Below are 15,516 nucleotides of genomic sequence, written 5' to 3'. Positions count from 1 at the left end.
AGGGAACAAAGAGCAAGGTTAGGGGAAAATTGGTGGATCTTTCACTGGAGATAATATTATTCAATAATACACACAAAACACTATTGGGAAACAATTTGTCCCTGGGGTTAAAAATATACTTTAATGCTGGTGATAATCTCTTACTATCCCTGAGTGCCAGGAAGAGGGAAAACAGCTGGAGCTGCTCCCTGGTTTGCTGGGTACAATACCTTCTGCACTCTCCCCTGGCACTCAAGGAAAGAGCTTTACAAAGGGGAAGGAATTTTTTTCAAAGATAAAACTCCCAGCAGTCTCAAAGGTAATGGGAACCTTTATTTTGATTATTTTCATTGCACTGACATTGTCCTTTTATGCAAACTTAACTGTAAAACACTCTTGAGATACTGCATAGAAAATACACATAGGAAAAAAACACATATATACATGTCCATAAAAATAGAATACATCTTGGCAAAATTACCTGTGTACAGTGTATTGACATTATTGAACCAAACTTACACCACCTTGGGAGAAAAATGTTCCATGTGCGTAAAAACCCAGCACCTTGACTGAGTTGGGAGTACTGCAGTGGGTTAAATAAATGGCTATACCAGAATGGCAGAGTAAAAACAACTTATAAAATACCTGCTGGATAAAGTACAAGTAGCCATGTTGGTTTTTTTCTTCCAAAAAATAATGACATCTCTACACTTGCATGGAACCCAAAAGGTACCAGTTCCAACTCTCCTGTAGATTTGTTGGCTGAAAACAGACTTTAGTATCATTTGTTTCAGCGTTTGCAATCCCTGGGCACGGTGGCATTTGGTGGTTTTAAGCACACAACACAGTACAGCACAGCCCTAATTCTATTGGGTGTTGAGAAGGAAAAAACCTAATAGATATAAAATGGTAAAACACTTTGCAACCTTTAAAACCTTTAAAATACGCAGACCACTTGTTTTCTTCTGGTCAGGCTTTTCTTCAGTTGCTTTCAATGGAGGCTGCTCCTTCCTTACTGCTTTGACCACGTGGATTTTCCCTGCTGGTTTTCAGAACTTACCGTGGAAAATGACTACTCCAGTGTAATAAATAAAACAAGTGGTAACAGGTCCTCAAAGCCACGGCTTTTCCTCTTGAACTGGAACAAGGGGCCTGGGGAGGCAGCCAGGGGGAAGGAGCAGAGCGTGGCACCCCTGTGAGATGGCGGCGGCGCCCTGCGTGGCACCGGGTGTCAGTAGGGGTAGGCGGACACGGCGATGTACACGATGAAGGTGGTCTGGTACTCGAGGCTGCCGTCGGCGCCGTAGGACAGGGCCCTGACCCCCATGCGGTACGTCCGGGGCTCGCGCAGCGCCCGCCGCGTGAACACCACCCCCTTGAGGTTCTCGTCCCGCAGGGCGAACGGCACGGCCGGGTCCTCCTCGGCCATGGAGAAGGTGGTGCGCGGGTGCACCACCTGCTCGTGGGTGTAGGCCACCAGCCGGATCAGGTCCTGCCCCGCCGTGATGCCGAAGGGCAGCGACAGCAGCTTGTACTCCAGGGCGTAGGTGCTCAGGTCACACTCCAGGTCGTTGGCTGGGCAGCTCTTGAGACAGAACCTGGGAAGAAGCAGAAGACTTTAGCTCGGGGACAAGGCACAATATCCTCAGTGGTGCAACAGGTCTTAGAGGAGAAACTCTCCCCTGCTGCAGATTAAAACTTCTCTGTCAAGTGCTCATCTACTCCTTCATCCATTGTTCCTTTAAAGCTACAGCCCCTTTACTGTCCCATTTTCCCTCAATAGGATCACCTCAGAAACACACTGGCTACGTTTGTCGTCAAAGTCAGGGCGTATGTTTTAGTGACCACACTCTAAAACAGTAGAGCAGGTGGGCTGGTTTAAAATGTCTGGGGCAGCTCCATTTGAGGTGTCTGTCTGTTAGATCTTAAACAATTTGGAATGAAGGGCAGAGTAAATTCTACTTCTACTAATCAAAACTTAAAATAGGAGAACTTTGCTAGTGCTGCTTGTCAGTGCAAACAAACAAGGGTCAAAGGACGTGACCCATGTCAGCTTAAATGTCACTGCAGTTGAGTTTGATCCCAAAAGATGGTTTCTGACTATGAATCAAGCTATTTCTTTGAGTATGTTAAAAGACTAAAAGAAATTAATGTGTTGGGTTTTTTTCCAGAAGAGGGAAACAACAAAACTTATCAGGAACTGTAGCATTATTTTCACGACTAAAAGAATATATTCAATGCTTTGAAGCTGGTAGCAAGTCAGGCCAGTAGGGAGATTCAGATATCAGGAATTGTTCCCTGTGAGGGTGGGGAGGCCCTGGCACAGGTTGCCTGGAGAAGCTGGGGCTGCCCCTGGATCCCTGGAAGTGCCCAAGGCCAGGCTGGATGGGGCTTGGAACAACCTGGGCTAGTGGAAGGTGTCCCTGCCCATGGCAGGGGTGGCACTGGATGGGCTGTAAAGTCCCATCCAACCCAAACCATTCCATGATTCTATGATTTTTATCAGCTTTACTGGTGTCCGGCAAACTTAAAATGTTCTTCTTCAACAAACACAGGTCTCAGCCTGGGATGGGTGAAAAAGGGCTGAAGATAAAACGTACCCAGAAAGTGGCTCTCGCTGGTAGTTGGGTGGACAAGGTGTGTCTATGCATTGGTAGCTTCCTCTCATGTTGAAACACATCTGATTGGATCCACAATTAATATTCTGTTCCAGGCACTCATCAATATCTGGATGGAAAAACATGCAAGGGATCAGTTGTTGGTAGAATTAGAGGGTAGACACCGAAGTGGGTAAAGGCTGAGCAGAGCACAGAGGGTGCCTCTGCCTGACCCTGGAGCTTGGGGCTCAGTGTGTAATGTGAGCTCACAGGGGAACTTCAGAGAATTAGAAGGTGCAATTGTCTTGTTTGCTGCTGGTTTAGGGAACATTAAAGTGTGGAATATAAAACTTCTGAAAATTGGAATTCTGAAGGCTCTCCCACGAGCAGCTCAAGGAGGTGGCTGAGCCCCGTCCTGCTCTGTAGCTTGTTCCCTTGCAGCTCTGCCCACTGTCCGTACCTTGGCAGGTTTTGCCGTTGGCCATGAGGCGATATCCCGAGGGACAGGCACACTGGAAGCTGCCCAGGGTGTTCCTGCACTCGTGCTGACAGGTGTCCCTGCTCTCACATTCGTCGATGTCTGTGGAGAGAAGCACCATCACCAGGATTACCTGACCCTGGATGAACTGTTCAGGTCTATGGACAGAGCTGGGGGAATTTGTCTGGATCTTGTTTCCTGATGGGGCTGAATGTGTCAGACTAGAGTGTCCCCTTACCTGTGCCAGCCCTTGTAACTCTGTAGTAACTACAGCCAGCTCTGAGGGGGTCCTGCCCTCTGGGGACAGCAGCTGTAGCACACAGCCCAGCTGAAGGGACCGGGGAGAGGGGGGGATCTGTGTCCACTGACAGGGTTATACAAACACAGACCTGCCCCCGAGGCAAGCACAGCTGATCATCTGATAATCAGGTGTTAAGCCACATGCTTGAGGAACACCCAGATCAGTTATCTTGCCTTGACAGTGGGGAAGTGGTTCCTACAGTCAGTCCCTCCTCAGGGAACGCTGTTTCCCTTCCAAACTAACCTTCCCTATGCCACAGGGATGAGTTAAGCTCAGTATCCAGAAAGACTATCAATAACTGCTCTTAACTTTTTTTTTTCTTAAATCTCCTTCTCAAATACAGAAGTACCAGACCACATTATGTAAAGTTTGCAAAGCAAACTAGTGTGATTTAGACACAGATAATTTATAATTATAGTGGCTTTTCAAACATCTGCCTAATTCAGCACAACAATACAGTTAATCTCATGCAAGATTTTGGATTTGCATGATTAAACCAGTGGCAGGAAGGTCTTGGCTTCCCTTCTCTCTAATTTACAGGGGTTGCATTATGTAAACAGAGAAGAGAAGCAGATGTGAACAGAAACCTCTGGTGTGTTGTTATCAAATCCTGATGGTTGTCTGTTGAAAGAACTTCAACAAAAGTATCATTTGGGTGTATTTTTCATATTAAACAGTCATTTTTAAACCTAGATGATTATTACACGAAACAAAAGTACAAGAATATTAACTAATTCCAACTGGAAACTGGGATGAAGATCAGAGGTTGGAGCTTCCCCTTTCCCTCAGTGGGAGCTGTGTCCCTGGGCCTCTCAGTTAAACTGCTGTACCAACCCCCAGCTGTGTGACTACTGAAATCTCTTTATAACTTAAATACAAGGTCTGATGTCTGCCTGGCCTTACATTATTTATGAAATGCCTGTTCATGTGTGTCACCATTATATCTCACTGCATAATCCCAGCAGGAATTCTGATGCTAGAACCTCTCTGCAGATCACCATTTACGCTGGAAGGATGTTGTGCCTACTGGGAAGTGTCATTTCCTTAAGATACTCAAAACATGAGATAAGCTGGCAAAATCTGGCTTAGGAGAAGTGTATTTCCAAAAATTAAGTAATTTTTTTTATATCCCCCAAAAACCAGGGGCAGAGCTTGCCAGTTCCTGTAACTGCCCAGTCTCCTCCTCAGGGAAGAAATGCCTGTGCTGTCACTGCCCCAACTCCTGACAAACCTATTTGTTTACTTACCACCAGTCTCTCCAGGCTCGCTGAATTATGTTGTAACCCCTCTTCTTATATAAAATAACAATAATCTAAAAGCTTCTGTGCCTGCTGCCCATGTGACACCGACTGTCCCTGTAGCAGTGCTGGCACTGGCCCCAGTGTGCCCAACTCTAAAATCTTTTCTGAACCAGATTGTTGCTGCCATCAGTGGGAGTCTGACAGAAGCAATGGGACTGGGGCTGCTGGTGGATTTTGGAGAGTGAGAAGATTCACCAAGGTGAGCTACTGTGATCAGGAGAAAGAGAGTAAGGGAGAGAAGAACTTGGCAAACACACAGTTAAAACAAGAGGATACAAAGAGGTTTGAAAACATTTTTGCTACAATGTGAGCAAAGACGGGAGAGACAAGAACATGCAGAACCCTCTGAATACTGACCAGGGTAAACAGAAAAAAAACCCACAGGACCACAAACCCTCAGCCCCTGGTAGACATCAAAGAGTAACCTAAGAATAAGGCCCAAAACAAGAGAGTTGCAGAGATAGACTGACATTTACCTACACATCTGCCATTTCTTGCCTCAAAGCCTTCAGGACAAGTTTCTCTAATGTTCCTTCTAGTCCTGGAGAAAGGTATTCTGCTGTTCCTATACTCTGAGAAGGAGCTGTAGAGATTTGAGGAGTGCCTGTAATAGTGCTGCTGTTGCTGGTTGTCTCTCCCAGGGGAGAACTGAGCATAGTTATAGCTACTGTAATAGGCCCCAGAACTTGGCAGCCTCTCCAAGCCGGCGCAAGATTTCCCATCACCCAGCAACTGCTGCCCAGGTGCACAGAGACACTTGAAGCTGCCGGGGGTGTTGGTGCATTGAAAGGCACAGGGTTTAGGCACTTGTTCACATTCATTAATGTCTGCCCATGGCACATGATCCAGAGCCACAAACCATGTGGAAAGGAGAGAAAACAAACAAACAACAACACGTAACTATACGTATATATACACACAGATACTTATCTCAGTCTGAGGAACACGCTGAAGACACAAAGGTGAGACTTTGAGGGCAGTAAAACATGGAGAACACGATGCCAAGCAGGCAGGTTATGCTGTCCTGGACTGTCCCACACCTTTACTCTCTAAGAAATGAGCCTGTGAGGCTCACTGTGACTGTGCTCCCTGCTAAAGGGCCTGCCTCAAGTGTGCAGTGTTTCAGCCTCAGCTCTTCAATACTATTTAGTAATGGTTTGGGGTTTTTTCCTTAAGTGCTACAGACTTAAGGATGAGTGGGAGAAGCTGCCAGGCCCTTCTTTAAAGGAAGATACTTAACACAGAGCCTGCCAGAGAAGTGCAGTGTTAGAAATTCATTACCCGGCACGGAGGGAAGAGCAGCAGGCTCCAGTGTGGTTACTGTGGGGAAATCATGGAGTGGTTTGGGTTGGAAGGGACCTTAAAGCCCACCCAGTGCCACCCCCTGCCATGGGCAGGGACACCTTCCCCTAGCCCAGGTTGCTCCAAGCTCATCCAACCTGGCCTTGGACACCTCCAGGGATGGGGTCAGGGCTGGAGGATGAGTTTCAAGGCTGCAGGGGGGAAGAGGTCAGGTAAGTTCTAACCTGTGATTCTGTTATTGGTCATTCCAGCTGTGACAGGTTGGGGACTTAACAGCAAATATTAATTCACTTTTATATAATTAAAAAATAAAATAATGTTTGTTTTCTTAAGCAATGCATTTTTTTTAAGTTGTTTTCCTTTAAATTGCAATCCAAAGTAATTTGACCCACCCCATCCTTGAATCAAACCAGAGTGCTGAGCATACAGAGTAAAGGGTTTAGGGTACAACATGCTGAGTGTCCTTCACTCTGAGTAAACTGGGAGTGCTCTTGGTACTGCAGGACCTGACCTGCCCCCACAGGTTCTCTGGCACTGCCAGTAAGAAATTTCCTAAAATTATCCTCAAGTTACTTCAGGCCCAGCTGGAGATTTGACATCACTGTATTTCTTTTCAAACTTACAGTCTGTCTTCACTAGAAAAAGACAAGAATCTGCAAATTCCAAACAACTCTGCAATGTCCAGAAATAAATAACCCAATATTAACACACATCACAACATATGTATAACTGCCATATATTATAAACCTTTTTGTAACTAGAAATTAAAATTATCTTAATAGTGACTCAATTATTTAATATTAGTGGATAGTGTATATTCTTTCAACTATTATTGTAAAAATGCCATTAAGCCAATGCTGTTACACTTCCCTCTGAACAGAGGATTTTTGAGTTTGTAACACTGCAAGCCACAACTGCATGATAATGGTTTTTAAAAAGCAATACTGTCAGAACATTACACTGCATTTTTATGAAGTGTTTAATATCTGATATACTTAAGGGTTTAAAGAATTTAGGGGGGTATTAATAATTAAATGTTTTAAGAGTGGGAAACCCAGGAGTAATTACTGCAGAGTATTACAGTATTTTCCAACTGTTATTTGGCAAACAAACAACTGAAGCTTTATAATATATTCGTGAAAATCCTCAGGGTAAGATTGTCAGGTTTTGCAAACAAGAGAACTTCACTTTTTGTATGGTAACAACTAATCTGAATTTTAAATGTATTCATTTCACTGTTTTTCACCCTAAAACTTATAATTTCCTTAGCACTTAAGTGCTGAGTTTTACATTCTGTTAGTAAAAGAAACTAACAATAATCCTTTATGACAACCAGTGTCCCTGGAACAAGTTGTGAATGAGCAATAGAAGATTGTCATAGAATGAAAGAAAACAGGTGAAAATTGGGGCAGTTTCTTTTGCAGGAGCAGCCTGTGCAATACAAAACCCCAGAGAGTCACCTGTGTTTGCCCATGGCTGTCCCTGTGAGAAGAGCTCACTGAGGGGTGGCAATCCTAATATTTACAAGAACAAGGTAAAATTACTTTGAAATTAAAATAGCTACATTTTCAGGCTTTCTTAAATTTGAAGAACAATATTTGATTTCATATTCTAGACAGCCTTGCATGTGTTATATACAAACATGCTTTATAGCAGCTTTTTGTGATGCCTTTCCACCTGTGACCTGGTATGTTGAGATTCCACAGTAATGCTGTAATTCAGTGGATTTTATTAACATATGAACTGATGCTTTGGATGAACCTATATTTTAAATATGGTTTTTAAGCAGATAAAAATTGAAAGGATAAAAATTCAAGTCATACTTTTAAGAGGGAGCTTTCAGTGGTCCTTGGTCAGAAGGCAGCTTTAGGGCAGTTGCTGGTGCTCTGTGGAAACCCACAGTCCTAGACTTCATCTAGCTTATTCCTGCCAGAAGTTTACATGGTTTTAATATATGTTAAGAAGTCTGGGATTGATTTTATTTCAGTAGAGATGCAGATGGTGGAAGTAACATCTTGGTCTACAGCCAAACACTTCCTTACTGTAATTTAATCTCTTTAAAAAAAAAATCACCCAAACACTCCTGGGTTTTGGTAGTTCAAAATCTTAGGTTGTTAAAGAAAAATAAAATAAGAAAATAGCTATTTATCACTTAGGAAAGCTAATCTTGAACAAGTCATGAGGGAGGAATAATTCTCTGCTCTGATACATGAGAGCAACCACAACCAACCTCTCTAAATGTCAAATACTGACATTCAGGAATCATTAGCAGGGTGGATCAGCTATTTTGTTTTAAATATTCTACATAAATGCAAAAAAGGTGATGCTAAATGATTCCAGTGCCTTCTTGAGGTCTCTTAAATGCCAGGAAGTGTTCTGTGCACTGACAGCACATACCAAACTCTTGCTCTCCACGTCAGAGCTGTGAGAGCCTCCTGAGCTGCTCCACCCGTGTGTGGGAGAAAGGTCTGCAGGGCCTCGTGCCAGACAGTTCTGCACAGCTGGCACAGGGCAGGGACTGTGTGGTCAGCATTCCTGGGACAGACAGGAACACTCCTGCCCTGCTCTGAGCCACCCACACCAGGATAAACACGTTCAGCTCCCTCTGCTCTGCCGTGTGGGGAACCCCCTTGGCAGTGCTGTGTGGGGAGGGGTGTTCGGGATGGCCCTGAGCAGAGGTGAGTTCTGGGTCTATCCTGCCTCTCACAACACTCTCCTTGGGGTGCTCTCCATAGGGGAATCCACGTGATTCCCTGTGTGACTGCCTTCACGTGTGAACCAGTGCAGGCCAGGGGACAGCCAGGCACAGCAACAAATCTCACCTGGTTTTTATAAACGAAGCCTCCTGTGGAAGGGTCACTCGCCACCTCCATCCACCAGTGCCCTGAGACCCTTTTACACTTTGCTTTCAAAGCATGGCCCCAAACCAATCTCCATTTGGAACCATTTAGCTTTGACTGCTTTGAACGAGATGCTTTGTTTTGGATGGGCAACCTGGGAACCCAGAGCAAACTCCTCTCTAGAGCACAGCGTTCCCCAGGCACAGCAGTGCCGTGTGCCAGAGCAGCCAGCCCAGGCAGCAGCAGCAGCAGCAGCAGCAGGGGGTGACAGGAGGGTGGTTGCAGCTTACCCACACAGGGCCTGCCCGTGCCCTGTGCCCGGAAGCCCCGTGGGCACAGGCAGCGGTAACTGCCCCGCGTGTTCTCGCAGAGCTGGGGCGCGCGGCACTGGTGCGTCCCGGCACGGCACTCGTCCACATCTGCAGGAACAGCAAAGCAACAGTCACCGGGGGCTGGGGAAGGCAGGCAGAGGAGCCTGTGTGCATCTGGCCCTCTGAATGCACACTCTTCTTCTTCCCTGGTGCCCGAGTCAGGCATTACTGTCTAACGTGTGGTACCAAGCACAGCCTGGGTCTCACAAGCTGAAAGCAGGTTTTGGGCAGGTATAGAGAGAAATTTTCAACTGTTTGGCATTTACAGACACTTTTTCCATAAAGTTTCAAAACTTTTCATTGAGGTTTCCAATGTGATCAGCTATTCTACAAAGAGAGAGAATCCATCTTCCTGTGATATCATATCTGGGATTGCTCAGCCTGGAGAAGGCTCCAGGGAGACCTCATTGTGGCCTTTCAGTACTTTAGGGCTTACAAAAAAACAGGGAGAGCAACTTTTACATGGGCAGAACAGTTTTAAACTAAAGGAGGAGAGATTAAGTTAGTTATGAGGAAGAAATCCTTCCCTGTGAGGGTGGGGAGGCCCTGGCACAGGTTGCCCAGAGAAGCTGTGGCTGCCCCTGGATCCCTGGAAGTGTCCAAGGCCAGGTTGGAGCAACCTGGGCTGGTGGAAGGTGTCCCTGCCCATGGCAGGTGGGCCACTTCCAACCCAACCATTCCACGATCCCACGAGAGTAAAAGCTTTGGTAGCATCTATAACATCAGCTTCTTAAAAAGCCTGAAGACACAATTATAGAATCACAGAATCATAGAATCAGCCAGGTTGGAGGAGAACTGTGAGATCATCCAGGTCAGCCCTTGGTCTGCTACCACTGCAGTTCCCAGCCCATGGCACTGATGCCACATCAGTCTCATCTTGGAAACCTCCAGAGACGGAGAATCCACCACTTCCCTGGGCAGCCCATTCCAATGGCTGATTACCCTCTCTGGAAAGAATTTCTTGCTAATGTTCAACCTAAACCTCCCCTGGCACAGTTTAAGACCGAGCCCTCTTGTCTTGCTGATGGTTGCCTGGGAGCAGAGCCCGACCCCCCATGGCTTCCCCCTCCTGTCAGGGAGTTGTAGAGAGTGAGGAGGTCTCCCCTGAGCCTCCTCCTCTCCAGGCTGAGCCCCCCCAGCTCCCTCAGCCTCTCCTCACAGCACTTGTGCTCCAGTCCCTTCCCCAGCCTCGTTGCTCTCCTCTGGACCTGCTCCAGCCCCTCAATGTCCTTCCTGAGCTGAGGGCCCAGAACTGGACACAGCACTCCAGGGGTGGCCTCACCAGCGCTGAGTCCAGGGGCACAATCCCTGCCCTGGTCCTGCTGCCACACTGTTCCTGATCCAGGCCAGGATCCATTGGCCTTCTTGGCCACCTGGGCAAACTCTGGCTCCTGTTCAGCTTCCTGTCCATCCCCACTCCCAGCTCCCTTCCTGCCTGGCTGCTCTCCAGCCCCTCTGGCCCAGCCTGGAGCTGTCAGGGGTGGTTGTGGCCAAAGTGCAGGACCCGGCCCTTGGCCTGGTTGAACCTCATCCTGTTGGAATCAGCCCATGGATCCAGCCTGTCCAGGTCCCTCTGCAGAGCCCTCCTGCCTTCCAGCTGATCCACACTCCCCCCCAGCTTGGTGTTATCTGCAAATGTGCTGATGATGGACTCAATCCCCTCATCCAGATCATCAATAAAGATATTAAACAGGACTGGGCCCAACTCTGATCCCTGGGGACACCACTGGTGACGGATCCCAGCTGGATGCAGCTCCATTCCCACCACTCTCTGGCCCTCCAGCCAGTTCCTGACCCAGCCCAGAGTGCCCCTGCCCAAGCCTTTTCCAGGAGAATGCTGTGGGAGATGGTGTCCAAGGCTTTGCTGAAATCCAGACAGACATATCCACAGCCTTCCCCTCATCCACCAGGCAGTGGATAAGCAGCAAGGACCTGGGATCTTGATTCAGAGCTCCTGAGCCAAACTCCTAAGAAACAATGGATAACCAGAGGTGGCAAGGACACATCTCTTCTTTTAATACTAATTCACAAAAGTTAAATATGGATGTTAAGTTAAACTTGAAAAATGGTGCCTTAATATGTGCAAATGTTAATAACAGGAGATGGACAAGCTTCAGGATTATTTAAAAATCACCATTGTCCCTGTGTTTCTCATCACCATGGAGTGAATCAGTGCTGCTACTCACCAATGCAGGTCCCATTCTCTGCTTTGGTCATTCCACTGGGACACAGGTCGATGCACTTGTAGCCACCACGGGTGTTCTTGCAGAGCTGATCAGGCCTGCACACGTTCTGCCTGCACTCATTAACATCTTATTCAAACAAAAAGGAAACAAAATAAACAAAGCTTGGCCTCTATATAATGAAATTACACCTGACCATGCCTTTGAATCATTTCATGCTCGTGCATCAGTCAGCCCAATTCCTGCTTCCTCTGGTTTTTAGGAGTGTTTTACAGATTCAGAAGTACAGACCAAAGTGTATCATCACAGCAGGATTTTCCTTCGTAAACAAACAGAGCAACAAATAAACGTTGAACTCTGTGTGCTGGAGAAAGGGAATGGACACTCAGCACTTCATCCCTACCCATGCATTTTCTGCCCTTCAGCTGGAATCCTGGGTCACAGCCACAGTGGAAACTTCCTATGGTGTTGAAGCAACGCTGATGGCAGGAGTTGGACTCTTGGCACTCGTTAACATCTGGGGAACAACACAAATCCTTGACACCGGCACTGGGAACTGCCCTGTGGGCTCAGTTACCTGTTACCCCAGGGAGTTCTGCTCAGGAATGTTTGCTGCTCTCCCATCTTTGTAAAAGGCAAACCCAAGAGTGTTAAGTTATTCCCTGGTTGGATTTTAAATTTATTGCTAAAGACAGAAAAAGCAAAAGGGTAAAAAAAAAAAAAAGAAGGCAAAAAATCGCCAATTAAAAAAACGTAACCCTCAAAGATCCACAACCCTAATAATGAAAATTTATAGGCAGATATTTGGAGATGCACCTTTAAAGTCAATTTCAGTTGCATGAAGGAGCATTTTCAGTTCCTGAAAGCCAACCCCCAAACCCCCTGTGTACCCCAAACCCAACCCCCAAACCCCCCATGTACCCCAAATCCAACCCCTAAACCCCCCATGTACCCCAAACCCAACCCCAAGCCCCCGTGTACCCCGAACCCCACCCCAAGCCCCCACACCCTGGCAGCCGAAGCCGTCGGCCGTTCTCCGGAAGCCGCTCCCACACCGGACCATGCAGCGGAAGGAGCCCATGACATTCTCACACTCCTGGCCAGGGTGGCAGCTGTGCCCTCCCAGTGCACACTCATCAATGTCTGGAATGACAAACAACCTGAAAACCCCCCTCACAACGGAACACAGCACCCTGAGCGTGAGTAGCCAGAAATACCAGCTGATTTCATTCAGGTATGAAGTAATTACAATACCACCAAGACATTGCATTCTTGTAATGAGAAATGGCCTAAAGAGAACCTTTCCTTGGCAATGTGAGTGACTTTTAAGGCATTTTAAGGCCTTAAAGTATTTAAGGGGCGCTTTGTATCTGACCTGTCCCCAGCAGCACCTCTCTTACCCTGACACGTCCTCCCGTCGGCAGAGATAGTGAGGCCCTTGGGACAGGAGCAGTAGTAGGATCCCACGGTGTTATGACAGGTATGGGAACAAGGATTTCCTACAGCACATTCATCTTCATCTGGAACAAGGAAACGTTTGCAAACCCAGTGGGACTTCACAAGAAAGTGCACCAAAGCGACCCTTCCTCAGAGGTGTGTGACTGGTAAAGCCACAGGGCAGAACTGGACCCAGTAATGGAGCAGCTTCTGTACAACTCCCTTCATGGACAACCTTGCAGGGGCCAATATAGTAAGCCAGTGAAGTATCTCAGATGATTGCTCCCTAAACCAAGCATGACTCAGTCAGCTAGAGAGACAGCCAGAACGCTCACACCCTTCCAGCAGGATGGAGGTGGACAGAACCATCCAATAGGTTCCCCAGCAGGAACCTGTGGGCTGTGGTCTGGGTTGCCAAGGTAAGTCCTTCCTTGCTCTGCAGGTGCTGAGGCTCAGTGTCCCTCAGGTGTATCTGAGGGACTGAGGAAAGGCTCTCTGGGCACTACTCACATTCTAGGTGAGGAGAGAAGCAAAGTCTTCATCTGCCATTGGATCCACACCCTTTGTCAATGGCACTGACACTTTCTGAAGTACTGCATGGTTTGAAACTCTAACTAAAGGTGGTGTAGATCCCGCGGGAGAGCACTGTGTCCAGCTCTGGAGATCTCAGTACCAGACAGACACGGACCTGAGAGCAGGTCCAGAGGAGGTGATGGAGATGCTCCAAGGGCTAGAGCACCCCTGCTCTGGACACAGGTTGGGAGAAGAGAAGGCTCCAGAGTGACATTATTGCAGCCTTCCAGTACCCAAAGGGGCTCCAAGAGAGCTGGAGAGGGACTTGGGACAAGGAAACGGAGGGACAGGCTTCCCGCTGCCAGAGGGCAGGTTAGATGGGATACTGGGAAGAAACTCTTCCATGGGAGTAAGGCCCTGGCACAGGTTGCCCAGAGAAGCTGTGGTTGCCCCTGGATCCCTGGAAGTGTCCAAGGCCAGGTTGGACGGGGTTTGGAGCAACGTGGGCTGGTGGAACGTGTCCCTGCCCATGGCAGGGGGTGGGATGAGTTTTAGGGTGCCATCCCCCCCACCCCGTGAGTCTGTGATTACACCACCCCTGCCCACCAGTACCTGAGCAGTAAGGCCCAGATGAGTCCAAACCAAACCCAGCAGGACACTGGTTGCTGCGATCCCCTGGATGGTAAAGGAAGCACATGTTACTTGGGGATAAAAATATGGCCATTTTACTACTTTAGCACTTCTATTTGGGCTCTAAAAGTCAGTAGTACATGTTTTATGCTGGTTTGAATAACATCAAATGGTGTGTGGAGGTTCCCCCTGGAGTGACTAGAAGTTCCACCTCATTACTACCTGATTTATATTTATGTGGGTTTTGCTGGGAGGAGAAAATACACAGTCCTTTTTCTTAGTAGGTATGGGAACACAAACCCAAACATAAAACCCACCACACAAAAGCACCCTGACCCCACAGAAAAGCAACAGGTTGGACAGGGCTTGGAGCAACCTGGTCTGGTGGAAGGTGTCCCCACCCTTGGCAGGGGGTGGGACTGGATGGACCTCCAAGCCCATTCCAACCCAAACCACTCCAGGATTCCATGATAATTTCATTTTAGAGAATGAAAGGGACATGCAAGGAAATGGAACTATTTCAGGTTAACTCTGAGGCTGCTGGGGATGCTGTTGGCAGTGTGGGTGAGAACCAGGGGTGAAGGAAGCACAAACTGCAACAGCTTTTACGTGTTAGTCTGTGGGTACGTTAATGAGACAGGTAGCTCTCAAGAGCTACAATAAAGTTACCCAACTTTCACAGAATTTCCTTTTGAGGCTACAGGGAATGAATTCTAGGAGAAGACGACACTATTTTGCCATTGTTTGATTTCTGGGAAAGACTAGAACAGTACCTTTTGCAATGGAAGCCTGGATTTTGAAAGCCACAGCTTCTTCCAGTGGGTTGTACTCCGTTGCAATGGAGGAAGCGTGGAGTGTTTCCACCAGGAAGGGCATCTTGCCCTTGGTGTAGTCGTAGGTGACGGTGTGGTTCCAGGTGTAGGGAACGCTGACTCCATCCATGGTGAAGAGCCGGGTGGAGTGGGCGTACAGCTGCCCCGGGCCAGTCTGGATGTAGTCCTCTGTGTAATCCTGGAACGTGGGCATCAGCTGCTGAGTGCACCCAAAACCTGGGCCATCTTGCATTTTAAAGTTGCATGAGAGTTCAGAGAAAGGGTTTGATCTGAACAAATGGTATTTCACACACACACGTCCTTTCCACTCTTATTTTAACTGCTGAACCTTAACAGCACCTGGTGCATTTCTTTAAACAAGATACAGACTGATGTACTGAGGAGCCTGATGATGGAGGCCACAGCACTGCCAAAAACCTGAAAATGATCTTACTCTTTCAGGTCAGAATATTTTGTTTGTATTCTAAGTCAGATGCTGACAAACGTGCTAAATAAACAGTAGAGAAAACTTCTGCCACTAAAAAGAGGTATAAATATTGGACATACAGTACATTGCAGTGTAGCATAATATCAACAACTTTATGCATATTTATTGTACAGTGGGATTAACACAGAGAAATACTGGTCAACTACCACTAACTAATGGTAGTCAGAGAGGTTAAAGATGCCACTTTCCAGCTCTATCAAAAGCAACACCAATGTGCCTGCAATAACTACCCTGAAGACCCTTCTCAGCACCATCTGCCAACAT

The 15,516-nt window shown here is 47.2% G+C and overlaps 1 protein-coding gene and 1 long non-coding RNA gene across 2 annotated transcripts in view; one reads left to right on the top strand and one right to left on the bottom strand.

Annotated features, from left to right (window-relative positions):
* Positions 1–290: 290 nt before the first annotated feature.
* The window catches only part of HMCN1 (hemicentin 1), a 160,126-nt gene continuing 144,900 nt past the window's right edge, over positions 291–15,516 (bottom strand). The window contains 11 exon segments of the mRNA XM_027665321.1: positions 291–1,577; positions 2,580–2,706; positions 3,037–3,156; positions 5,133–5,483; positions 9,089–9,217; positions 11,356–11,481; positions 11,756–11,869; positions 12,361–12,495; positions 12,753–12,872; positions 13,915–13,977; positions 14,706–14,943. Coding sequence (XP_027521122.1) covers positions 1,211–1,577; positions 2,580–2,706; positions 3,037–3,156; positions 5,133–5,483; positions 9,089–9,217; positions 11,356–11,481; positions 11,756–11,869; positions 12,361–12,495; positions 12,753–12,872; positions 13,915–13,977; positions 14,706–14,943 — 1,890 coding nt within the window. The 3' untranslated portion in view covers positions 291–1,210.
* On the top strand, positions 4,049–15,459 carry LOC113957668. Its single transcript, XR_003531261.1, has 3 exons — positions 4,049–4,855; positions 7,383–7,492; positions 15,366–15,459. It is a non-coding gene; the product is annotated as an uncharacterized LOC113957668 (long non-coding RNA).

The sequence above is a fragment of the Corapipo altera genome, unplaced genomic scaffold, assembly GCF_003945725.1.
Source record: "Corapipo altera isolate COAL_440 unplaced genomic scaffold, ASM394572v1 316, whole genome shotgun sequence".
Taxonomy (NCBI): domain Eukaryota; kingdom Metazoa; phylum Chordata; class Aves; order Passeriformes; family Pipridae; genus Corapipo; species Corapipo altera.
Note: the sequence above shows the minus strand (reverse complement) of the source record. Positions and strands in the feature narration are given on the sequence as shown.